Source organism: Grammomys surdaster, unplaced genomic scaffold (assembly GCF_004785775.1).
Source record: "Grammomys surdaster isolate TR1022 unplaced genomic scaffold, NIH_TR_1.0 332639, whole genome shotgun sequence".
In the NCBI taxonomy this organism is placed as follows: Eukaryota; Metazoa; Chordata; class Mammalia; order Rodentia; family Muridae; genus Grammomys; species Grammomys surdaster.
The window spans coordinates 1-27,349 of NW_021627864.1; the positions used below are offsets into that span (position 1 = coordinate 1).

Here is a 27,349-nt window from a genome sequence, read left to right on the forward strand (position 1 = left end):
AGAGAGAGAGAGAGAGAGAGAGAGAGAGAGAGAGAGAGAGAGAGAGAAGGGGGGCAGCGGGAATAACCTAGGGCAACCTGTTTTGCCAAGATGAAATAATCTTCAGTACCACGGAGTTAAATTTAGGCAGAAATGGCAAGGCCAAGAATTTCAAATGAGTCCAGAATATGGGTGTAAACAAAGGCGCCTCTCCAACCATGTTAAAAGCAGCTTCAGGAACACACACACACACACACACACACACACACACACACACCAATGGCAACTTGTTAACCACACTCTGAAGAGAGGGAAAGCATAGGACTCCAACCTTAGCATCCAGCTAACAGCTGCTGCAGATTGTCATTCCAGGTTCCTTGAGAGTAGTCTGTCCAATCCAGTCCAGATACAGAATTTGCTTGTAGTTTAGCTTGGAAATGCATGCTCTGGTGGTGTGTTCTGGTGCCTTAACTTCACATTTCCTGTCACTCTGTCATCTGGGCCAAACAGCCAGCTATTGAACCGAGTATCTGTGTGTATTTGGAAACACGTATGCTTATTTATCATGCAATTTCTTTAGAGATAGCTTTTAGCTCATAATAGGGCCAACATACATACCACATGTACTATGAGGAATATGTTAGCTACAGACCCACGACTCAGCCAAGAGCCAAATGTAAACACATGGATTTCTTGCTTCAACATGGAGTCACTAACACCTTAGCTGCCCTTATGTCACTTTAGGCCTAAGTAAACATTTAGAGATTAGAAGAAAAGTATCCAAACTAGGAACACTATAGTGATTGTATAATCTTTAAATATCTGTGGAGGATATTGCTGCTCATCTTCACAGCATTATCACACATTCATATGAAGGAATTCATGCTCCAACGTGATCTTTACATGTGAAGTTTGCCATGACTTCCAAGGATTTAACAGTCCTGTGGATTACTTCATCCACTGGGAAGTTAGTTTTTGCTAATTTAACACACGGAGGAAGAAGGATCCTCAGTTGAAGAAGTACCTCCACCAGGCTGGCCTGTGGCCCTGTCTGCGAGGCATTTTCCTAACTGTTGATGGATGGGGAGGGCCCAGACCCCTGTGAGTGGTCCCATTCTTAGGCCCGTGGGCCTGGGTTATAGAAGAGGTTGTTCAAGTCAGTAAGCAGCATCCCTCCAATGTCTTTGCTTCAGCTGCTGCCTCCCGATTCCTGCCTCAAGTTTATGCCCAGGCTTTCCTTCATGGTGAACCGAAATTGCTTTCTTCCCAAATTAGTTTTGGTCAAGATTTATTCTAGTAACTAAACGTAGATAAAGCACATATATAGTCCAGTTATCTAGGCAGCAGTAAACAGTATAATATAATGTGATTTTTTCTATCTTAACCCCAAGAAACACTTATAATATATCCCTTAATCTTGCTGTAAAGGGCAACAGGAATTATCACCTTGGTATGTCTTAAACATATACATGCATGCACCTGCTTGTGCACACATACAGCATGTATGCATGTGTCGAGTTTATTGAGCTCCTGCTATAATGTTAGTGGTTTGTCCTTAGCAGTCGAGATGTACATTCCTCACTATTATAAGCTGTTTTGGCTCTCATGCTTTAATGTAGGCAGAGCATTCCACTAGAGAATGGTACCGCCATCACCTTAATATCTCTAAGTACTTTTATATGTAAAAAAAAAAATAGGTCATTAAGTCATATATTTTTTTAAATGTTGAGCTTAGTTTTTAAAGTGTTTTAAACTGTGCTTTAGGGAGTGCTAGAAAAATTAATTAGGCATCACTTCTACACCTGAAAGCTCCTTGCACTTGAGATTAAAGCAGAGAGACAGGCAGAATATTCTGTTTGGGTGTGGGGGCTATTTTATACAGAAAACCCTTCCTCCTGTCTCTAGATAAAATGATAAGTATTTTAACAAGTAAATGCTGGGGGCCTTTTCTTCTAAAAGGAGTAAATTGTGTTTCCACCTGAAGAACTGTGGCAAGCTCATCTGCCTCTGCTTCCTAGGTGTTCAGAACTTTGATCAAGTTCCCAGAGAAAGCTCAGGTCCCATCCACCTTCCAGTCTACTGCTTCCTTTGCTCCTTGTTTTGAAGGTTACTGAGCAGTTGCTAGAGAGCCTGTCCTGTCCCTTCTGTTGACAGGTTGCCAGGATATATCCAGGCAACAGAAGCTGGGGTTCCTTTTACACGGCAGCCATACCTACTAACTCCACGTCCCACAGGAGAAATGTGAATCTTAGCGTTCCCAGCTCCTGTGCCAAACTCCGTGGATCCTCACAGGGGTCTGAAACGCCACAGTAAAGGCCAAGTGTCGAGAAGAGGACAAATCCATGGTACGTCTGTGAGAGTGTGTTCTCTCTTGTCTCATAGCTCCTCACTCTGAAGCCTTACTTTCAGTCAGCCATCACTTACTACCTTATTTCCTCCACATCCTCCTTACCCATGGGCGGTAATTATGTCTCTGTGAGAGAAAAGAAATTCAATTAGAAGTTAGTCTAATGATTGCAACAATATTTTCCAAAATAATATTTTACTTCCTTGGATATTGTCGACAACTGTTTCTTAAGTGCTGTAATGGCTAAAACGAGAATCGAATTTCACTGAAAGACACAACCTAAAGAATTTCCTCTAAGTGAAATATGTTTTAACCCTACTACTGTATTAAATTTATTAGGCAGTTTATCCACAGAAGAAACGGTGTTAAAGGCTCCAGTTACTCAGTTGAATGAAAGGTTTAAAAAAAAATCAAGTGAATGAAATACAAGCAAACTTGAGTTCTAAGTTTCAAATTCCTAAAAATCAAGTAATTTAACAGACGATAGCCACATAGAAATCCTCTCAACCAAGGCAGGGGCATTTTGTATCACCCCGGAAACTGTTCTTTTGACTTCCGGTCTGCCTTCTCTCCACTATGCTGGCTTCGGTCACCAGAGACTGATATGCCCTCCATGAACACAGCATGACTCTAGTCATGCAAAGTGTGCTCCTGTTTCTGACTCCTATGGATGTGGAGTCTGTTTTAAGGCTGTTCTGTGCTCCTCTGTGTGCCGCTGCTCATCTTTGATGGGTGAGTATAACTATGATTGTTCCACATTTGTTTAGCTAATCTAGTTCTTGGTATTTGGTTTCTTTCCAGTTTGGACCTGCTGTAACCAAGCAGCTGTAAACACTCCTGCACAAATCTCTTCTTTCCGCCAATTTCATTCTTTACGTCTTCCAGTTGCATTGAGATTCATCTGACAAAATATCCATGCATTTAGGGATTATGAGGGGTTCTCGTGAAGAATGTGGCAGGAACTTATTGTCAGAATTAGCTGAATTGAAGTGTCCATCACTTCACACGGTGGTCTTATTTGCTTTGTTCTTTTTCGGTGGAATGAATGCTTGTGATTTTCTAGCCTGGTAAATTACAGAAATATACTGCATCCTCATGTCTTCCATCACTAGGGTTTGTGTTTGGTCCACAATAATTAAACTCAACAACTTGGACCCTTTAACCATTATCTTCCCTTTAAACCTAGGTTCCAGCTGTTGGCAACCACCATTCTACTCAAATGGCTATTAAGTATAAGAAAATAAAAATATTACATGTCACTATTCATCAAGGAAATTCAAGTCAAAGCCACCATAGATGAATTAGAATGGCATTTATCAAAAATTATTTTTAAAAAATTAGGAACTGGGAAAGATGAGGTGAAAGGTGGATTCTTAGGGGCACATTGCTAGTGAGAATGTAAATTCATACCACTGTTGTGGAAAAGCATATAGATATTCCTGTGGGAATAAAAATAAAACCAACATAGGAGACAAAAATCTCATTTCTGCTATATGTATGTCCAAAGGAAATGAAATCAGTATGTTCTACACCCCATGTGTATTGCAGCATCATTCAAACAACAAGATAGGGCATCTAAAAGTCCATCAACAGATGAGCAGACAAAGAAGTCACAGGATGTATGTAGGGTGTTGCATAGAGAGTATATAATAGAGCATTGTTCAGTTTTTAAGAGAAAGAAATCCTCATGTGTGGTCTCTGGATGAACATGGAGGTCATTGAGCTAAGAGAGATAAGCCAGGGACAGGAAGTCAGATGCTGCCTGACTCCCTTCCGTGGACTCTCAAAATGTGCACAAGCCTTCTGGTGGTTATGTTTTTATTTATCTTTGGTTTACACTTAGGAGTGAAACTGGTAAGAGTAAGGAGGATTTTTAACTTTTCTTGAGTATAAAATGCTATCTTAGCAGAGTAATAATTTGAATTTGCCATTGACTAATGAAGTGGGGCACTTGCTCACAGGTCTCTCTTTAATTGCCTATTCACACTATGGCCCATTTAAAACTTTTTCTTTACCTTTAATGAGCTGTAAGCCACACACTAGACAGAGCCCTTTGGAGTAGCCACAGTGATAACCAGGACAGATGATGTTGCCAAAGATGTCAGTGTGACCATGTATCTTTGTGGTTGCCTCAGCATGTACTCACCTTCACACCACACAAGCAGTGATCAGTGTTCTGTCACCACAGAATAGCACTGCCTACTCTACCATGTCACTTGTCACATATATGCAGTAATTCAGCACATACTCTTTTGTAGCTGACATTTTCAGTATCAGGTGTTTTGAGAGGACTCATGTTGAGTCTTGGTAGCCTGTTTGTATTGTGAGTCAACCCTCTATGTAAGAAGATGCTATGATTTTTATATTTTACCTGCTGATGTGTAATTGTGTTTTCAATTTTCGTTATTATGAGTAACATGGACATCTATTTGTGTGTGAGTTTCTGTAGATATGTAATTTTATATATTATACAATGTTAGCACTCTGCTAAGTGCTAAGAAGTTCTTCAAAGTGGTTGTAATACTTCACAATCCTACCAGGAAGATTTCCTCACACCCTTATTAACACTTAGATTGACAATCATTTTAACTTCAGGCATTGCAGTATGTATGTTTACCATCTCTGTGGGTTTTGTATACATTTTTCTACATAAAAGGTTTTTTTTGTGTGTGCATGGGTGTTTTGCCTACATGTATGTCTGTGTACCATGTATCCAAAAAGGCCAAAAGAGGCTGTTGGATACTGGAACTGTAGTTACAAACAGTTGTTAGCCATCATATGGGTAATAGAAATTGAACATGGATCTTTTGCAAGGGTAGCCAGTGGTCTTAACCACTGAGCTATCTCTCCAGCCCCAGAAAAATGTTGGCATTTTTTCTGATGCCAAACAACCAGTAATATTGTATATTATTTCCCAAGTTCTATGACTAGATAACTTTTGTCATTCGCAATATAGGCAAAGATTTATTCTTTTTAAAATTTGGATTGTCTTGTTTTATATGCACACATACAGACATACACAACAAATTCTTTATAGTTATAAATCTTAAGTATATTTTTCTACTGTTACTTGTCTTTTAATTATCTTAATTTTGAAGAGCGATGGTTTCTAATGCAAAAGTATCATTAATTATACTTTTATTTTTCCAACCCTTTTGTTTTGTATATGAAATTTTTGCAAATATCAGTATCATAAACATATTTCCCTGTGTCTCCTTTCAGTAACCTTCTAGTTTTATCCCTTGTGATTAGCTCTGTAAGTTTTTTCTGAGTGCTAAAAATAGGAAATTGATACTGGATTTTACCTGTGACCACACCCAACCTTTCACTGTTGTGTGTTAGAGAAGTTTCCTTTCCTCTATTGAATCATCTTGCAGTTTTGAACAAATGAACCAAACAGTTGACTATATATCTCTCGACTCTATTATATGCATCTATTGTCTATCCTTATTAGTACTGTTAATTTTAATAAGCCAACTTTTATAGGTATATAGGTATGAAGCATGTATTGGGACCACTTGCCAGTGGTCATTCGTAAGACTTGAATGAAGCTGTGTTCTCTTCTCTCTTCCTTGAGTGTCATCTACATGTTTCCCAGGCAGGAGCCAAATATATGTGACATATTTATTCATAAAACTTAATACCAGAAATTTTTAATTTGAAATTATTTAATTTTAGTTACTTAATCTTCACTAGATTATTTTCTACTGTATTACATGATGTATTCTACATAGAGGAAAAAAGGAGAATATTTCTTGGTTCAAAATTTACACAGAGAGACATTATTTATACTAGCACCATCTTGCCTACTTAACAGTGTGTGTATCATAGTGACAGAGAAAAATAACCCACTACAGTAGCATTGGACTAAAAGGTTTAACATCTTCTGTGACTGAGAGAGAATTATCAACACACAAATGTTTCCAAAGCAAAAATATGACTTATCCACTCCCAACTTTGAAGCCTCATACATATCCATTTTGAGCCTGAAAATGAAAACTGTAATTTCTGTTAGTTGCCCTTTCCTGCTTACTTCAGAATGTGAATTCCATATAGTTGTCTCTGATAGAAATTTGAAAACAGTGAAGAACCCACACAATTCTGGAACACATCACCTGAAGGAGCAGTGACGACTCCTACGGCATATTAAAAACAAGGAGAGGTATTCTCCAGATGGCAATAGCAATATACCATGATGCTACAGCAGGGGGAGGGAGGATGTAAAGAGATAATGTGCTAATGATTTAAACATGGTAATTAAACTGCAGATTTTATGTGCAGATCACGAAGAAGCCAAACGTTTATTTGAGAAAAGACCAAGAGGATCCTGGATACAGTTAGGCATAAGCAAAAGTTGATAGGGATCTAGTTGTATTTTGAATATTATTTTAAAATTCACACTGATTAATAATCGGATGCTTCACTTTAATTTTTTTTCTTTTCAAGCATTCGTGTTTTTGGAGGAATGCAGGTTCATGTGTTTTGTGCTTGCAGTGCTCATAGAGGTCAGAAGAGGGTTACATGTTCTCTGGAGCTAGAATTACAGATGGTTGTAGTCATCAAGTAGGTGGGGACTGGGAACCAAACCTAGGTCCTCTGGAAGAACAATAAGGGTTAACTGCTGAGCCATCTCTCCACCCCAGACACTTTATTTTTAAATCAAATCTCATTTTTAAATAATCATACAGGGAGTACACATTTTCCTCATGTGTGCACGAGTAGGAAACAATTTAGCTTCATAGGGCAAATACCCCGCCATTATAAGGCAAATACAATCAAAGACAAATATGTAAAAGAATAAATATGACTATTCTCCAATAAATATTTATCAAACGAGGTGGGCAGCTGGCCAAATCTGGTCTATAGTTTGTGTACCCTTGTCCTAATGTTTGAGTAATTCTGGTGAATTATCTTCTCCAAGTCATACATTCATTTAGAAAGTCTGTTCTTCCACTGTGCAACCAAGTCCTTTGTAATCTTTTCAGGAGAGAAGTGACTTTTAAAGAGAATTAAGTTTGAAATTTCTAAGTGCTCATAATACTTATGTATAAAAGGGATTATGGATAAATAATCTCTAGCCAGGAAACCCAAACATTCATGCTCAGATTCTGCTTAAACGTGCAGTGCCCCCAGTATATGTCATAGCTGTTATAGGGCCACCATTGGTGTCCCCCTGGCAACCATTTCTTGGGGTTGGTGGCTGTGGCATCCTCTAGTCATTACTTTCTGAAGGACTCTTCCTCGAGGCACACTGTTTGGCTCAATGCAGTCTTTGCCTGAGGTCTTATCTATCTTGGACTAATTGTGGTTTCATTTCTCAGGCTAAATAGAATAGTAACCCCTTTATGAAGAGGAATTAAAAAGATTCATATGTTGAAGTATTCCTAAGACCTAAAAAAAAGCTCCCCCAATCTTCACTAAAAGTCCTTTTCCATTTTTTTCTATTTAAATAATAATCTGTTGAAAATATAATGTAAAACAAAGCTTATTTCATCCAACATAAGCTGTGTTTTGTTAGCACCTACCATGGGTCTGGCAGTAGGCCATGTGTTGTCAGTCCAACTGTAGAGAGCAAATAAGTCCCCAGTGCCATGGAGTTCATGTCCATATGAAAGAAATGGATATCACACATGCAAACCAAAAACCAAAACAAAACCACATGTTGTAAATGCAGTTCAGAAAACCAGCCGTGATGTTACTGAACAGGACTGTTGGCAGTGGCTGCAGAACATGTTCGTGTGTGCATGTGGGTGTGTGTACATGTGGTTTGTGTGTTTGAAAGAAAGCAGCAGCAGTTACCAGAAGAGGAGCAATCAGAAAAGGCCTCCCTGGGTTGATAATGTTTACTGAGAGACAGGAAGAGAGAAATCAGAAAGCCAGTCAAAGAACTAGAGTAAAATTTTAGGCAGGAGGAAGGTCACATGAGAAGCCTCCACCCTGTCTACTGAAGGAAAAAAAAACCACCTTGGCTTGTTTGAGAAACTTGAGGTGAAATGAGTGTACAGAAGAAGGGAAGCAAGATAGAGAGACCTGGGAGAGAGGAGAGGCTAATCCTAGATCATAGAAGATCTCAGTGTCAAGAGTTTGAGTTCTATTGGGAAGAAGAGGGTGGGGCATCTGTTAGCATCTAGTCTGGGTCCTGGCACTGGGCTCTGGTTGCAATTTGCAGAGATAAATGTAGTTGCTAGGACAATAAATGACTTAGAGAGTGAATGTGGTGACTTAAGGTGAATGTGGTCCTTCTATGCCATGGCCGACACGGGGTGTGAATAGTTAGGCAACCTGCCTGGCAGTGGTAGACTGAGCACAGGCAAGCATGCAAAAGGAATAGCTGGACATGTGAGGGTTAGATGGAGACACGGCTTGTGTGTGTTAATGCAGTATCACAGGGTATCCAACATCAGGTGCGTTGAAGGAGCACAGAAGTGAAGTCAGCTGAGAAAGGAGACACACCCAAATTCATAAGCAGGAAAAAAAAGGACCACACAAAAAGAGTTATTCTCTTTCCTATGAATTTAGCAGATGGGTCCACAGGGAAGAAAAGCTGCTAATGTTTTTAACGTGTTGTTGCTTTTCGCCCTTCTTCCTGTGCTAGTTGCACTGGCCCTGAATAGCACATGCAAACTATGATCAGTCAGGGCTCTAGCTGGAGAGTTAGGGCAATGGAGAATATCTTATTCCAAGTTTAAATACTTGTCAAAAGAGCAGCCTGTGATATGAACAACAAAACAAACAAACAAACAAACAAGAGAGGCAATAATCTAGAGATAAAAGAGATAAACAATTTGGAAAAACCATACTTCAGGTTTCAGCCATTGCTGTCCCTATCAGTACCATGTGACCTAGTTACAACCCAGGTTTGATAAGAAACCATCCTGGATTAAATAATTGCTAGGCAAAGCTTAGGGCTATTATTAATACATTGCCTTACCAAAAACCATATGCAGAAGGAGGTGTGTGTGTGTGTGTGTGTGTGTGTGTGTGTGTATGTGGGTGTGTTATGGGTTGGCAGCTGAGGAGTTCTGTATTCAGAGAGGGGCAATTCACAACAGAGCACAAAATGAAATAATAATAAATATGAATAATAAGCCTCTATCTACCTCATTACTACTCATCTATATTCATTAAAACATATAAATAAAATATAGTCAAAGAACACTCATACGCATGTAATAAAAAGTTAATATAATATTTGACTTGGTTCATGGCATTTTTCCCTTTCAGAAATACTAGGTGATTATGCAATGTTACAATCAGATAAATCTTGGACTGCATCATCTGTTTATTTCCAATGTAGCCATCTTATATATGAAACACATGGCATTGAACAAACCAAAATTAAAAGCACATTCTCCTCATCAGTCAGCCTTTCCTATGTTAAATACAACCTCAAATGGAATTTAATTATCCTAACTATTGGGGCATGAATGGGTGATAAGAAATTCCCAAATAAAGTATTCTACAGAGTCTTCTGGGAGAAACCTATGGTAAATCGCAAGTGCTGTTTTAAATTAAAGTGACTTAAGCGGATACTATCCATTCCTTGCCTAAATAACACAGGTGTTGTTGTGATACATTCATAATTTCATTACCTCTAATGTGAACAAATTAATTGTATTATTAATTTTGAATCCAGAACTTCACAGTTAACTAAAAAGAATCAAGATTTGCAGCCTAAAATTGTGTCATCCTTCACAGGGCATTTACAGGATAAACTTCCGAATCTGAGCCCCTTCTCAAATACTGACTCCATAATGTCTTGAGATGTTTTCCCAGACTCTGCATTTCCACCCCTCCACCCTCATGTGGTGTGGAATTTAAAACTGCTGGAGTTTGAGGCAAGAAAGATGCCTCAGTAGAGAAAGTACTTACCACACCAGCACAAGGTCTAGAGTTCAGCTCCCCAGAAATCATGTACAAAACAGAAACAGTAGGAGGCTGAGGTAGCCCTGGCAATCCCAGCTCTCCGAAGGTAAGGATACAGCACCCTGCAGTAAGTTAGCTAGCCTAGACTAGCTGAATCAGCAAGTTCCAGGCTCAGGAAATAAAACAAAGAGTGATCAAGGATTCATTTTCCACTATTATGGAAAAGCATATGGATATTCCTGTGGAAATAAAAATAAAGCTACCATATGACCCAGCACTTTTCTATATGTCCAAAGGAGATATATATTTCACTTCTGCTGTATGTCCTATATATAAAGCTATATGCTATATGTCCAAAGAACATATGTACAATGGAGTATGCTGTATTTCATGTATATTGCAGCTGAGGATATATTTTCCATGCTTGTCACTTAATGGGGGTGACCTTGTTGATGGTCTTCTGAGCATGCATGGACAGTGATGGAAGACACAGACATTCTCTGTGTTAGAGTCTGTGTTTTGTGAACCTTGGGATTTCTGAAATTTCACCCAAGAGCTGGGCACCCACACTCATTACACAGAACTCGGGTGAAAGGCAGGATTAGATGTAGAACCAAAGCTACTAGGATTGGTCCATCTTCTGTGTGCAAAGAGAGTAGAGGGAATAATTGAAGCAACACAGCAGAAACACTGAAAAAACTCTGTGGCCTTGATCCTGGTTAGCTTCTGATTGCCTCCAGATTTTCTGTTTGATGCAAAAGATATTTTTATTTTTCCCTAAATGACTGATGTAGAACTTTTCTTTACTTACAGTGACAAAAAATTTTCACAGATATAGAATCAAAGTAACCATATTGTAACAATTAGGCTGTGAATGCAAGAGTGGAAGAAAGTTGGGTTGTTATGAAATACTTGTAGTGAATTCAGCATAATGGTGACAGGAATGCAGAAGTTATGCAGCAAATACTTGCTCTGGTTTCCACTATCTGAGGCAGGATGCTGGATAAATGAATTAGTCCCTAAGATCAGCTCCAGGCTCTTCTCACCTGCCCCAAGTGTCCTCAGATAATGGGACACATATCATCAGGATACATGCATAGGAAGCCCCAGGAGACTCTACTGCCATGCTTGGCTCAAAGACACACAAAATAGCTGTTCTAGGGGAATTCTTAGCTTGAGTATAGGAGACTCTGTTCTTGGTTCTAGAATCCAAAATAATTCCTTAGCCGTTGCTCATCATGTTCAGAAGGCTAAAATGCAAGCCTCACTGTTGCTGGGCAAACTGTTAATCACACTTTGCCCACACTGTGTTTTCCACTTCATATTTGTTAAAGTCACTTGCTTGAACCTTTGGTATACTGAAGACCACCCTGAGCCACCTTGTAAGAAGGGTTTGGAAAAGGCCAGTTCACAGCCAAGTACTGTAAACCAGCCTGTGTCCAGTGCCCAGTGATGTGCCAGTCAGCTTCAGTGCCAGGGAACATGGTCACCTAGGGGCAGCTAACTGGGAGATGGAGCAAGTATCCTTAGCAAATGGAGCAATGTTGTCAATGTTCCATACAGTTTGGATGAGGTTGGAAAACATACTTAGGTTTCTCTAGAGTTGTCAGTATTTCCTGGACTGTGGCTGAAATGTCTTTCAATTGAATCTAAATAAAATGTGGTTTGAGTTAGCTAGAAAATGAAAACTTGGGAACTTGTTGGAGCATTTTAATAAAAAGGAGAATAATTTCAGAAATGTTACAAATTACATTTTCTGATCTGCTGCATTATGTACAAAGATATGGTCGTGTATAAAGATGGCATTTGAAAGCATTATAATAACAATCATGATATATATATCATACCTGGCATCTGCCAGCACTTTTATCTTGTGTCTAATTTTCATAACAACCGAGCCAGGTGACTTTTACATCCACAAAACAGGAAGAAACAGGTCGAGAGATGTTAAGAACTTCTGTCAAAATTCCAGCTGATAGGACTTTGGGAACTATGCTATGAACCTGTGTCCAAGTTTATGCAGGGGTAATCAAACAAAACATATAAAGAGACAGCAACAGTAGAGACTTTGGACACTAGAGAAGCAGTTCCGATACTTTGGCACGCAACTCTTTCTGCCTTTCCTTAGAAAATTAGATTGTACCAATATATTTAAGCAATTTGCTTGGCTCTTTACTTCCCCTCTACTAATGGTCACAATTCAATTACAATTAAGAGCTGAGGACCTGGAGAGATGAGTCAGTGGGCAAAGCGTTTGCTTTGCAAGCATAAGGGCTAGAGTTGGAATCTCCAGGATCCAGTTAAAAATCTGTAGAGGCTCTTGCTATAACCCCAGCATTTGGGTGGGAGGAGAGACAGACAGATTCCAGAGCTTGCTGACAGGTCAGTTTATCAGAAACAGAAAGCTCCAGGTTCAAAGAAGGGCCCTGACTCAAAAACTAAGGTAGAGAGTGATGGAGAAAGATACACGACAGAAAAGCAAATGGGAAATCATCTTGGTTTCCTAATAAAATATATTGTTGAAGATGAATTCTCTCGTTATTTAAGCTCTGTGCAAATAAGTCAAAACAATACAGCAGAATAGTTTAGAGGTGTCTGTCAACATGTTTTAGCAAAAATATTTAAGAATATGTCAGTTATTAGTGACATAAGATGGGACATGGGTTGAACAACTGAAATGGGTATCACACATGATCTTGGTGTTGGAAGGGACATAGAAGTCTTACTAGGTGGGTATAAGTTGTAGTTTTGTAAATTATACCCATCTCTTTTACTGATAAAAGTTTTCTTTTAGAGGAAACTGTAATACATAATTTTAAGAAAGTGAAAATTTGCCTTACCTCGTTCCTCAGAGTTAGAAGCTAAAGTTCTTTAGATTTCATAATTCATGTTCTTCTGTTAATCAAATATGACACAAATTATGAGAACATCTGTGAATGTTTCTATTCCCAATAGGAGAATCAAACTTCCTGATACTAACTGTAAGGCAGCTCATCATTTGTTTCAGTTACTTAATTCAATTTTCTATCACTTTCCTTCTCATTCACCTATAGTTCTCGATCTCCCAGCAGCCTTCCCCTTCCCCAAGTCCCACATCTATCTCCATCTCCATCTCCATCTCTCCCTCTCCCTCCCCACTCCCCCCACTCTCATATCATGCCACCCACTGAAACTCATCTACACACACCCATCAACATACTCACTCACATTCATTCATGGATATAGATGTGTGCTTCCACTGACATCCATGCACACATCCCATCAAACAATTCCCAGCAGCTAAGTCTTCACATCTATCTACACTTTTATACCTTAAGTGGCTCCTTTATTCATACCAACTGTACACAGACACACACACACACACACACTTGTCTGCACATACACACGCTCACTGTTATACTTCCATGTTTGTATCCCTATAAGTAATATCCACCCACACACTCACACACTCATACTTAATTCTATACTCAAACACTCATGCACTCATGACCCTATCTTCCCATGTGCATATACACACTTAAGCTCCTCCCTGACAAAACCTTGTACATATTATACAGAAACCTGATCTTCCCTGTAAGTTAGGCACCGCCATTTTGTAAGAATGTCATGCTTTGGGTACTTGTATCTTTACACATGCTGCTGTTCCAGTGACTAAAATTATCCTTCCTTCCACCCCTACTTGACTTCTTTGTGTCCTTCAAAAACCATTCAATGTGTTTTGTCATAAGAATGAACATAACAAAACTGTAATTGTCTAAACGGTACTTCAGCAGTGAAGCAAAGTATGACATATACGTAAACTCCTACATGGTGGAACAATTAAAAGCAGTAGATTGTTGCACTATACAACGTGGTTAAATCTTCATGAAATTATGCTCAGTGAAAAAGTCTATATACCATCTATGTTCATTTATATAATATTTTGAAATTATAACATTTTCAGAATGAAAGTCACATTTGTGGTCAGTGGGGGTCAGGGATGGGGATTTGAGAGAAATAATGGAAAGAAGTTGGATAATGCTAAAAATAGCAAGACAGGATCTTTATAGTATTGGAGCCATTTGGTACCTTGTCTGTGGATACTTATAGACACAGTAAGGTTATATAAAGCTAAATTGACACACGCAGACAAACAACTGGAATGAGTATTCTGGATTTTATTCATAACTCTCTCTCTAGTCACGCATTATACTTTAGTTTTATAAATAGGAGGAAAGTGAGCGAGGGATCTCCCAACTATTTCTTTTGACAATATTGAATCTATAATTAGCTTAATAAAAATTACAATTAAAATGTAATTATAATACCATCAGCATACCTAAAAAATAATGCAATTTTTAGTATCTGAGCAAGAAGATATGTTTTGAAGGATTATGCTATGAGAAATGGGTAACATGAACCGTGGCCAGTGGAAACTCCCTCAGTATATGAGAACAGTCAATTCTGTCCCACACAGAGAGGAAACTTGGCACACAGCAAACCATATGTCCACAACTGGGATCTGCAGGCATGATGAGAAACAAAGATGGATTGTTCACCCAGGCTTTAACACCAAGCTCTGTGAGTGAGTAACAGTCTGTATCATTGTTCCTAAGGGAATACATAGCAGGAAAACAGCAAGATACTCTCCCCCTTGAGTACATCATGTTAACAGAAATTATCCTCCTGTATGTGAGCCTTTCCTAGCTTGGAAGAAGCCTCAGATATGATCAACTTAAGAACCAAATAATCTCTCATGTATTAAAATGGAAAACTTTGATTTTTTTGAGTATCACAAGCAACAATCTCCAGTGTTGCTATACATTTTGCACAGCACATTACAGTTTCATCTGTGGTTTGTTCATGTTTACACAGTTCACTCATCAAGTGTGAGTTGGGTAACAGTGATGCCCTTAAACAGCTGATGCTGAAGATGGGGGGCATGTAAGGGGGTTACACAGGAAGGCTACACGGGGGAACAGCAAATTGGAAGATCTCCGTCATGCCAGAACTCCACACAGAGAATGAATGACTCAACAAAATAGAAATGCATTATCAGAATCAAAGCAGATAGTGACTCTTCCTTCTCTACAAGGTCCACACACCTTTTTCCAGTTGCCAAAGAAGGCTGCTTGCAGTGTTGACAGTATGGTTGCAGGAAAAAAGGGAACTCCACTAAGCATGATACACCTGCATGAATAAGAAATGCCAGGAACTGGGCAAAAATGATGTGAGTTTAAGTCAAGTTTCTGAAGATTATACTTAATAATGATTCTTTCTGATGTAAACAAGCAATGCAAAACAAATAGCATAAACAAAGAAGAAAGAGGATAATGTGGATGAGCTAGGACAGACATTCCAATCACAGTTGGCATAAAAAAACAAACAAAAAACCCCCAAAAAAACAACAACAGAATCAAAAGTTGTCAGGCACCATGATTGAGGATTCTCACCCACCTAGAGAGTGACACTAGGACTCACTGGACACTGTTGTATATTTGTTCATCTGTTGTTACAGAGTGAATTTCATTTTAGCTCACAAGCAACTGGGGCATCTCATCAAGGCCCTGAGTTGTTACCTATGGACATGCGTTTTCTTACTGTGGCATGATTAAAATTCCAGAGCAAAGCATGGACAAGCCTGGCAGAAGAACCCTTTGCAGAAGGCTTCTGTATTCACAAAACTGATTTCATCTTTTCAAGATGATTTCATTTCTTATTATATGTTGTAAGTTGCCATAAAGTCAATGGCTTAAAAAAATCACAGCTTCATTATGGGAGAGTTCTATGTCACAGGTCCAGCAGGGTCCTCACTGGGCACAAGCTGAGATGTTAAAAGGTCACATTCTTTGAAAACCCCTTAGAGAGAATCTGTTTCCTGCTCTGTCCAGATTCAAGGGCAACCCACATATCTTGGCTTTTTTGGTTCTTCCCCTGTCCTTAAAGTCAGCAAGTATTTGTTTAGCTCTCTGCATGCTTCAGATTCTTTCTCTCTCTGCCTCATGGGGACAGGCAAGACTCTTCATACTTGTGACCGGAAAAAGCCCATCACATTGTAATATAAAATGATATACTTTCTGTAAACTATAATAGAGTTAATATTTAAGTGACATACTCTATGTGAGAATTTATTAACACTGTTGTCATTCCAGCCAAATTATGGTGTCTATAGAGTTAACCATGGGATGCTTCATTCTTTATTCATTTCCTGGTTCTACCCTTATTGAATTGGCTGTCCTAGATGTAAAGAGACATGGTACTAAGAATGACGTAGGTGACATAGGACATGAAAGGTCATGGAAAAAGTCAGTTGAAAACACAAACAAAATAGGGCAAATATCTGGCCTTTGCCATCTTCTGTGTAACTGAAAATATACACATAGACCTTCCTTTCCTTCACTACAAGGAAACAAGCAGATACTCTGACATCTGTAGCATTTAATAGTAATTTGACATGGAATGGCACGAAGCTTTCAGTACATTGTAAACCACAAGATATCTAAGCCATAATCGATGGGGTTTTAAAATAAAGAGTTCTCACCACATTTCATTTTTTGCTTGGGCTCTTAGGACAGAGAGGGAGCAAGTTCCTCACAGAATTTAAGAGATGAGTTCTAGTGATTTTCACCAGCAAAGGGTATCTTGTGTAAGTTTTCTTGAAAAGGAAATAGATGTATTACAGAGGATTCTGAATCATCAATGAATTTCAACCATAAGGACTGTGAAAGAGTTCATATCATTTGGTGACATCAATCAGAACGACAATAGCTTTTGGGTGACATATCAGCATAGAATGGTCATAGGTCCACAGGAAGGAAAGCTCCCAGTGAGAAACAGTATTTAGCTTGTAGGTTTAAATAAACTACAAAGTCTCCAGACTCACTCACTGCCTGTCAGTGAGGAAATCAGAAAATAGAGCCTCATTCACTGACTAAAATCCAGCATGTCCTTGGTCCTGATCTGCTTTTGACTCTCTACCCAAGGACTTTCTTCAGATACAACTTTGGGTAAAGAGAGCATTATTAACAGTGTTGAAGTTTAAAATGAATGGTCTTAATGATAAGTTTAAGAGTTAGCCAGGCTCTGGGAGACTCTGACCTCCTGGGGGTAGACTAGAGCTAAGGCACAATGCTGGGTCTGTTATTAGGTCAGTGGAGGGTATGACTAGAAAGGTCCTTCTAGGACACAGTGACAGCCATCTGTCTCTTGCCAACCTATGCCAGCCAAAGGCAGCCATACTATGCATTGTGTTTGTTTCCATCTGGACACACCAGTGCAGTGACAATACTTCAAATGCTGTCACCCTTGGCTTGGCAGCCTGTGCCAGAGTCATGGTGCTAATAATGAGTTGGGAGAGTTACAACAGTGGACCTCTGTCAAGCATCTCATAGGATGAGGCTAGTAAAACATGCGTTGAGTTGAATACTAAAGTTAGAATACTAAAGTCTGAGCATCTATTTCCCCCTCATTTTTGGTGGTAATCAACTTTAGATTCTTGATAGAGTAAAGAGATCTCACTCTAGGCTGAAAAAGAATTACAGCTCTGTTCTCCCACAGTTTCAATTCAATCTAATCTATACTCACTTCTTGACAAAACAGCTTGGCAGAGGAAAAAGTAGACCAAATTCCTCCATCCTCTCCAATGAGGGATTTCCAGACCAAGTCCTGAAAATTCAACAGCTGCTCTTATTGTTAGTAGATTGTTTGAGTCTTTTACTGTCTAGTTCTTTAGAAAAAAAAAGGTATCTAACATCCCACATACGGAAAGACATTGAGTGGTAAAAGCAAGGTCCATTGATTTATATAGAATAGCTCCAATAACATGGACTGAAAATTACATATGCAAATGGATTCAAAATATTCAGATGATGCCAGGAAACACTTTTTTCTGCTATTGTTTCCCCTTCTGTTGTCCTTCTTATGGGTTTTCTAAGTACAGAGTCCTTTGTCCTTTCTGATTGGAGTTACCTATGACACCACTGACCCTCCAATAACTTACTCCTCCTTACATCAGTGACTCCTTTCTCCTTTCTTCCCTCACTTCTCAAACCATGCATTTCCTCTTCAATCCACTTTCATTTGCAAGATTTTCTGCTAAATTTTTACCAATGAGTATGTTGTGACTTCAGCAGTCATATCTTTCAGAAAAGATAATGTAACTTCAACTGGATCCTCAGTTTCTGAAGAGCTGGAGTTTACAAATCTTTGAAGTAATTTTAAACTAGTCAATTAAGAAGAAAACTGTGGGAAAGAATCAGTTTCAAATGAGGTTCACAAGCAATCTTACAGACTCAAAGTAGCCTTAGGGAGAAGCTTGACCTATAAATTAGTGATGTGAACTGGTTGAGAAACTTCGGAAGAGTCCAGATTGCCAATCTGACCTATGGCTTTCACTGTGCTTTGACTCATATTGGTTGTGGGACAGGAAATGTAGGCTCATTAGGCTATATCTCCCATGTCAAGTAAATGCAAACAACCATTCATGTGACATCTCTAAATTTAAGTGTAGTGGCAATTAATTTATTTTTAGCACTTTTACAACTACAAAGAATGTATACATGTGGGGCACATTTAGCCTCTGAGCCAATACTTGGGATAAAATTATCTGAAATATAAGAAAACACAGTGTGTGAACTGCTGGTTTATGGATGTTGTTATTGTCGATTTGACACAAGCTATAGTCATCTGGAAAAAGGAAACCTCAGTTTAGAAAATGCCTCTAATCAGATTGTCCTGTGAAACATTTTCTTGATGCGTGATGGACATGGACTGGCCCAGCCTACTGTGGGGAGGGGCCATCCCTGGGCATGTGGTCTTGGGTTGTATAACAAGCTGAGCAAGCCATGGGGAGAAAGCCCAAAGCAGCTTTTTATCTGAGAGTTTATTTCAGTTCCTGCCTCCACCTTCCTGCTTCCAGCTTCCTGCCTTGAGTTCCTGCTTTTACTTTCCTTGATGGTGATAGCCTGTAACTTGTAATCCTAGTAAAGTCTTTCCTCTCCAAGGGCTTTGGGTCAGTATTATATCACAAAAATAGAAAGCAAAGTAGGACAGTGATACTCCTGTGAACAGTTCTTATTCTCCTGAACCCTCCCTTTTCTTCTCTTTTCTCTCATCATGCTTTGTCTTTCTTCTACATATTACAGGGCTCTTGCATGATCATATTGGTGGTTTCCATAGTTACTTTTCTACCTCACCACATATCAGTGTGACAGTTCTGTGTCCATACCTGTGCAGCACTTGTGATTTTACACCCTGTGATTTGGATACTCAATATAGAGTGAAAAGTACAGGTTGGGTCTAATGCTAGCTTACACAGGGTGATATTATGAGTCTTAACAACATAAAGTGCCCGTGCAGGAGGCTCTACTTAGAAGCATAAAATGTCCATTTCTCTACTTTCTAATACCACAGGCTACTGTGTCCATACATGCCAATTAGAGAGAATAAAAGAACTTTGGGGTTCAGTGTCTTTCATAGTGAAGAAAAATGAGGAAGGGGATTTTTTTTCAAATTAGCAATTATGGTCCAGATTAAAAATGCTCCCATTCCCTCAAAGCCACGCCTCTGGCTATGTGGCTCTCTTTAAAGCATTCCTTATGTCTCCAATATCATTCTTGTAGCTTTCAAGCCATACAACCTCCAGGTCCCAGCTGTTCTCATAGGACCTTTTCTCAGTTTACCTCAGATTTACTGAGGACCACAGACATCCATTCCCCTAGTTCTTTCTAGAAGAGTGTGAGCCACCCAGCTTCCATCAGTTCTTCTGGTAATCCTTGGCCTCTGAGTGGGATGGGCTGATTTCTCTCCATAGAATTAGAGAAAGACTGGATTGTCAGTAAGGAAAGAGAGTCATACAAAAACTCAAGAAACTATAGCTTGGCTTAAAATGACAACTTTCCCTTCATAATTTAATTCAATTAGTAACAAGTTCAGAAGTGGCATTTTGTAGCTCATAATACCGTTTTGTTAAAGCCACACAACCATGTTTTCAGTGGAAGTTTTATTGTTGAGGCAAGCACCTGAATTTCTATCATGTTATAAAAGAGTTCCTTTGAATTTGTACTTACTGCAGCAGCAAAGTAATGTGTCACTCAAATAGAACAGATTTTTGAAAATTGTTTATTCTGCATCTGTCTGCATCCATCAAGAAATAAACTATACACATTGTTTGAACAGTGGAATTTAAAGTGCTATTGACTAGGAGCAAAGCTGTTACCTACATAACTAGCAGTAAAAATGAACAGCATGAGAGAGGTTACACTTCCAAGACTGGAAGGTGATAGGGAACATCCTGAATTATAACAACATAGATATCCAGAAGAGGGACCTGAAGAGACAAGAATCAGATCATTCAGGAGGAAGTACCTACTGATGGCAGATGATGTTCATGGGGAGGTCTGTAGGTTTCCCCCAATGTTTTATACAATGAAATAGTCATTTATACAGTAAGAATTGATTTTGTGCTCTAGCAATGACCATTATTAAATTATATAAAAAACTTCAATTGCTATTAGATTTTCATGAGTAAAAAACCCCTAAAATATACAAATACACATTTGTCTAATGTAAATAAGACATGTTTTTAAAACGGTACTTGGGTTCATGTAATAGGTTTTACACTTAATGGAGACTCAAGTTCATTCAAGCCTATGCTGGGTCACATCAAGTATTACATGGGTTTAAACTATTCCAAGATGGCTGCTTAAGTTCCAGGCATTATATGTATGTTCTAAGCATCAGGGTCTATAATCCTAGCACTTGGCAAGTGGAGGCAAGTCTGGGATACATGCTAAGGCCTTGTCTCAAAAGAAAAAAAAAACCTTTCTCAAGTCCCATCAATATGTTCACTAACTACAAAAGAACTCATAGACTTTTAGCTGGAAAACCTGCCCAGCTAAAAATTAGGGCTGTATTAACCAGGGGAGTTGAATAGTATGGGTTTTGGTAAATAATGAGCTATGTCCACTAGACTCTGGGAGGGATATTGCCTGCCATAGCCTCCCTATAAGTTACTATATTTATTTCTTGTAAAAGGCAAAATTTCACAGGTAAGGAAGACCAGAGAGTACATTAGGTAACTGTACTCACACACGACTCTAATGAGAATGGAGGCTGGCAAACAGCATAAAGGACAGAAGAATCAAACCTTCTAAGCCTTTGAATGTGCCCATTCGGGATGAGCTTCAACCTTTTCTTATATTTTTATCCCATTCGGAGAATTTTGGTTCTATACGTATAGGAAGAGGCCATCTCATGTGTTCATTATATTTATTTTAAAGAATTAAAGAAGTTTTAAAAGACTTGGTCACACTTTTGTTTGCATCTCATGGTTTTCCTTTTAAAGAACACCGACTAAAGCCAAAACAGGCTCTGGAGTCTCACAACTACAGCGTTCAAATTTGTGTTGGCTTCTCCCTTCTCATGAACCCTAAAGGGAATGGGAAGGGGCATGATCTTGATAAAAATATGAACCCTCTGGAGCATTCCTGAAATGTTCAGTGAGCAAATATGGTTAAATGCCTAATTGAGGCCCATCTCTACAAATGCCTGGGGTAAGGCTGGCTGGTTGGCTTTTCAAAGTGCTTCTCTTTCTGTACTAGCAATGTTGTTTTGTGATGTGTCTGGATGACAGGCTGGTTTCTTTACATGAATTAAATCTATGTATTGAGTGTTTCTAGCATTTTTGCTTTATTTATAACCAGCTTACAGTGTAAACAACCAACAAGCCTAACCCTGGCACACTGCCTTGGCATAGTCAGCAGCAGGGACATTATATGCCACTCCTCGTCTTCCCCAAAGTTCACTGGCTTCCAGGTACCTCCTCATTTTCACTTTCATACCTTCACTTGCTATAAGAAATGTCTGCAGGAGCAGGACAAAGCTGTTGCTTAAAGTGGGAACCTTTAAGAATCTTCATTGTGCTTGCTGCAGAGACGGTCTTCAGAGTGAGCATGCATTCTCCTGCAGTAAGGACAGTGTGGGACAGCTGCAGGTGGAACATCACTTGGCCTCACTGTATAGTGTCACCATCATCTTGTGTCTAATTGTAAAGACAACTAAATCCGTCATTTTCTCACATGCCTCTACCCCACACCCTGCCCCTCCCTCACATCCTCCCCTCCCACTCCCCCACACCCTACCGGTCCTTCCCCCATACCCTATCTCTCCTTTGCCCATTGCATAGATGACCCTGAAGAGGCTGGTAGGTTCAGAGAAAGGATACATCGTACTTTACCCAGAAGAAACTTAAAGCAAACCATATTTTCTGCAGAATGAAATGACCCTGTCTCACACAGAACATCCTTGTCTTTGGGAGCACTTCTCTCCCTGTTCTGTTTTTTCCATCTTTAACCTCCTCCCACTTCCCTTTGCAAGCATAGAGACTGGAGAGAACTTAGGCGCCTGCCCAGGAGGCATATGAATAGTGCATTAAAACAGGGACGGGACGGAAACTAACGGAGAGAAGCTCCGTCGACTTCAGGTTGGATGGATAATGGAAAGAGCTGTACCCTGGAGCCAGCGAGAACAGGAATTGAACTCCCTGTTCGGTCATTTACAAATTGTCTTGGGCAACTTGCTTGTCTTTTCTGAGTGGCGGTTTGTCTATAAAATTGAGTAATAACATCTGCCTCATTACTGTCTCAGAGTTAACTGAATTATATAGAAGAAAATGAGAGCACTGTTGGGCCCACAGTTGTCCTTCACTAAATATTAATCTCCTACCTCATGAGAAGGGAGGTGGAGGAGTTGTTGGTTAAGGTCACAGAGTTTCTCAGTATTACACTGAGGACTGGCTCTGTGACACATGGAGAAGCAGTTTTAGGCATGGGACTCTATTTTATTATATTGAGTTTTCTAATCTCTTTCACTACTTTCAGTATCTGTAACTTCCTGGTTTCAGGGAGAAAGGATAACTAGGTCAGAATAGTACTGGCTCTGAATATCTTTTACTCAGTGCTGATAAATGTGCCCCGTGTGTTCCCGAGCCCCTTTGCCCTGTGCCCCGTGTGTTCCCTAGCCCCTTTACCCTGTGCCCCGTGTGTTCCTGAGCCCCTTCACCCTGTGCCCTGGGTGTTCCCTAGCCCCTTTACCCTGTGCCCCGTGTGTTCCCGAGCCCCTTTACCCTGTGCCCCGGGTGTTCCCGAGCCCCTTTACCCTGTGCCCCGGGTGTTCCCGAGCCCCTTTACCCTGTGCCCCGTGTGTTCCCTAGCCCCTTTACCCTGTGCCCCATGTTTTCCTGAGCCTACTGTCTTTTCGAATGGGACTGAGAAAGTGATGCATTTCTCTGAGCTTCATTTTCTGTGCAGGCCACTCTGTTTGTGCCAACACATTCTTTGGTTGCCACGTGTTAGCATCACTGCCTTAGGAGCTGTCAGGATGAAGAATCACTTCCTTCTCCATGCCAGACCTGAGTTGATCTCTAAACTACAAAGGTTTGGGCTTTTCTTGGCACCAAAAATGCAGGAACTGGGCTCAGATCTCACAGTTCTTTTTGTCCCTTATAAACCTTACACCTGAGGTTTTCATATTACCAGTCTAGGCTCATGTTTGCTGATGTGTGCTGAACCTCAGATCTGGTGCAGTCCCTGCAACCTAAACGGATGCTTTCGGACTCCAACCCTGACCTAGTGACCCAGAACATTTACAAGGACCCAAGATTTCTGATAGAATTAGCTTGTTAACCCACAATCACATTTACTCAGGATTTCTCCCAAGATAAAAACATCTTATGTTTCTGCCCATAATGAGATCTCATTGTCCTATTAGCCTTTTCTTCTAGTTTGTTTGAGAAAAACAGCTACCCTACCCTACTCTTTCTTTCTTTCTTTACCAAAACTGGTTGGCAAACATACATGTATAAAACAAAATAAATATGATGAGAAAGCATCAAGCAACGCCTGAGCGTTGCAGTCCCAAGGAAGATGCACAGATCTCTCATCCGGGCTCTTCAATGCGTGAATATTCAAGCAGTCTCTCACACTAATACGTTTCCTAATTTGTCGCCTCAAATACTTGACACATTTTTTCAACAAAATTTGTTTCATCTTTAAATAATGTTAAATTTTTTTAACCATCCCATGGAGCCTGATGTTTTCAAAATTATCAAAGGAGTCTATGTCACTGAAGGGTTAAGAATCTCTGAAGGAGGGGCTTGTGGGATCACCAAGGTTTTCTACAGGGTCTATCGATCCCTTTAGTTTTGTTTTTGGATTTTCCCTTTTGTGAATAGAAGCTTCGTTTTTCTCTTCTGTGAACAGTGCTCTTCCTGGAGTCAGACTGTTACTTTGTGTCATCTGTGTGTATGTGATGTCATCCTCAGCCTTCTTTGTGACTAATTCTGCTCTAGTAATTTCAGTGCACTGCAATTTGTAAACAAACTATTCACATTTGTGTTCATATTTCTTGACTATCTCGAATGTACTGGTGGTTACTAAACTAGCCAAACAGAGCACATGGCCAATTAAAAAAATGCTGTCTTTTATCAGTTTCTGATCTAAGGGATGTGTGTGAGTGTGTGTGTGTGTGTGTGTGTGTCTGTCTGTCTGTCTGTCTGTCTGTCTGTCTGTCTGTCTCTGTGTATAGTAACTTCTTGATTTATATCTCCTGCTCCTTACAGATCTTGGAGATAGATATCGAAGGCTTCATGGGGACTTTCCCACATTCCAGACTCCTGCCCTCCAACGAAGCTCTGAGTCACTGATCAACTGGCAACATGTGGAAGCCCAGGACAAGTTAGCGTCACTAACCTTCAGTCTTAGCAGCAGCTGAGAACCGGTGTGGCCTGAAACTCAAGCAAGCACTAGAGAAAGCTTCCTCCTCTGTTCATGGAAAGAGGAAATGAAAGGATTTCCAGCCAATCACAAGGAACTATCCACTGCTCCAAAGAGCCCACCTTCCTTATCCAGCAGGCTATCCTGCCGAGTGACTCCCATTCTACCCTTCTGCAGGAAACACAGTGTGGCGGTCTAACCAAAAACATAAAGGCCAACACTCAGAAAAGGAGACCAGGAACAGCGATTCTATCAAAAGGCTCCAGTCGAATTATGTCAGAAAGCCTGCCTAGACCCCCTGTGATCCCATCCCGCAGGCCAGGGTTCCGGATATGCTACATTTGTGGACGAGAATTTGGGTCCCAGTCACTTGCTATTCATGAGCCCCAGTGCTTGGAGAAGTGGCGCATTGAGAACAGCAAACTACCCAAGCACCTGAGGAGGCCAGAACCCTCCAAACCACAGCCCATCGGTGGCAGCGACTCATACAACCTTCAGGCAGCCAACGAGGAGGCATTTCAGAGTGCGCAGGCTCAGCTGCTCCCCTGTGAAAACTGCGGCCGCACATTTTTGCCAGATCGTCTCCTGGTTCACCAGAGAAGTTGCAAGCCAAAGGGTGAGAATCCTGGCACACCAAACATGGATAGTCCTAATGTTCCTACTGGTCTCAAGAAAGCTTCTAGTGGCATCCCAGCCCGACCAAGGACTCTCATCTGTTACATTTGTGGTAGGGAATTTGGCACACTGTCCCTTCCTATCCACGAGCCCAAATGCTTGGAGAAGTGGAAAATTGAGAATGATCGGCTTCCTAGAGAGCTGCGTCGGCCACTGCCCCAGAAGCCTCAACCCCTTCCAACTGGACAGCCCAGACAAGAGGGGGTGAGTCAAGCCACGCTTGTGCCTTGCCCAAATTGTGGCCGGACCTTTGCTGTAGACCGCCTACCTGTACACCAGAGAAGTTGTAAATCTCAACCTAGTGGACCAAAAACTCAAAATTCGAACCTAGAAAGGAAAGGTGGTCCAAATGCACTCACTAATTCCAAGCAACAGAGGAACATGGAAGCACCCAATGGGGACAAGGTAACTGTTGTCATATAAGATGAAGGAGGTGGACTGGGGACACACTGCATCTTCAAAAGGATGAGAAAACTATTCCTAGAGCGAGCAACCTCAGCCCCAACGATGGTTTCTCCCAAAGCCTTACTTGTGTCTCAAAGCAGCCTGTCCAAGTGGATCTCCTTTTGGACTCCAGGGGCTGTGTTGTGTGTGTATCTCTTTTTGCAAAGTAGACCTAACAGAATCCTTGTCTGGTTGGTTAATAATCCTCTTCAGTCCTACAGCCTAATAGAGATGGACTTTTTTTTCTCTGATCCCTCATCCCAGTAATCCCTGGGAGAGACTGTTACTTAAAATGAGTCATTATGCTGTGTCTACATTACAGAGATATGATTCCCATTCCAACAGCCAATGTTTATTGCTGGTTTATTTTAGTCATCTACCTTAGGAATTCGGTTTTGGCAATACTGGGTTATGCTGAGTTTATCTTACTAAAATAGAATCTGTGTCAAAAACCCCAAATGACTTTAGCAATAATTAAACACTGGAGCACTTGCTGAGTCTGTGTGCTCTACAGGGAGCAGTGTGATTTTGTTGAAGGCATACGTGATTATTAGTGTGTGGGGGGCTGTTAACCCCTTCATGGATGCCGAAGCAACTAGATAAGTCTGCATGATTCTGGGAAGTTCTCAGTCCGTTGTTGTTCTGTACCCATTATGGAGACTGTCCACAGGATGCTGTCCCCCAACCTCGGTCATTCTAAACAGTGAACCCAGGTATCGTTAGACTATAAAGCTATTAGCCTTTTACCATTAGCATGATTGGATGAGGATGCTTATGAAGGTGGCCAGTTGATCAGCAGGACATGATACATGTCCTGCCATAAAATCAGGACACTGCCCTGTCACATCTTATATGTCAACTGTAAGAAACAGGAGGTGGTCTTTCCTCGTGGCTGTTTGGATTCCAAGCATGCTCAAAACCCCTAATCTTGGCCTCCAGACAATAGTCTTTAGCTAGATACTGTTTCTAATTTGAGTAGTTTAAGGAAACACACGTAATTCGAACCATTATTAAACTGGAGTGATAAGGACACATCTTTGATTATGATCTAATTTCTCTTGCCTTTATTTTTTTATTACTCTGAGAACTGTCTAGTCCTTGTTCCTAATTTCCATGACTAAAAATTATGGACTTACTAGTTTTGAAGATTCCATGGCAGTCATCTGAGAGCAGAGAAGTCAGACCAACGTGCTGAACAATTTTTCCAGTGAATATTGAAGACCAAAAAAAAATCAAAATGGCTAGATTCTTTGCCCTATGGAAATCCAGTGCTTACGTGTGACATGGG

At 40.2% G+C, this 27,349-nt stretch overlaps 1 protein-coding gene across 1 annotated transcript; it reads left to right on the forward strand.

The window, feature by feature from the left end:
* The first annotated feature begins 2,154 nt into the window (after nt 1–2,154).
* Nucleotides 2,155–26,556, forward strand: LOC114616598 (zinc finger protein 474). The gene is made up of 2 exons (XM_028762027.1): nt 2,155–2,324; nt 24,789–26,556. The coding sequence occupies exon 2, from the start codon at nt 24,997–24,999 to the stop codon at nt 26,038–26,040; it is 1,044 nt and encodes a 347-aa protein (XP_028617860.1). The 5' UTR covers nt 2,155–2,324; nt 24,789–24,996; the 3' UTR covers nt 26,041–26,556.
* The last annotated feature ends 793 nt before the right edge of the window (nt 26,557–27,349 follow it).

Bases quoted from the DNA above. Each gene is read 5' to 3' on its own strand.
- LOC114616598 (XM_028762027.1), top strand. From the start codon at position 24,997: ATGGAAAGAGGAAATGAAAGGATTTCCAGCCAATCACAAGGAACTATC.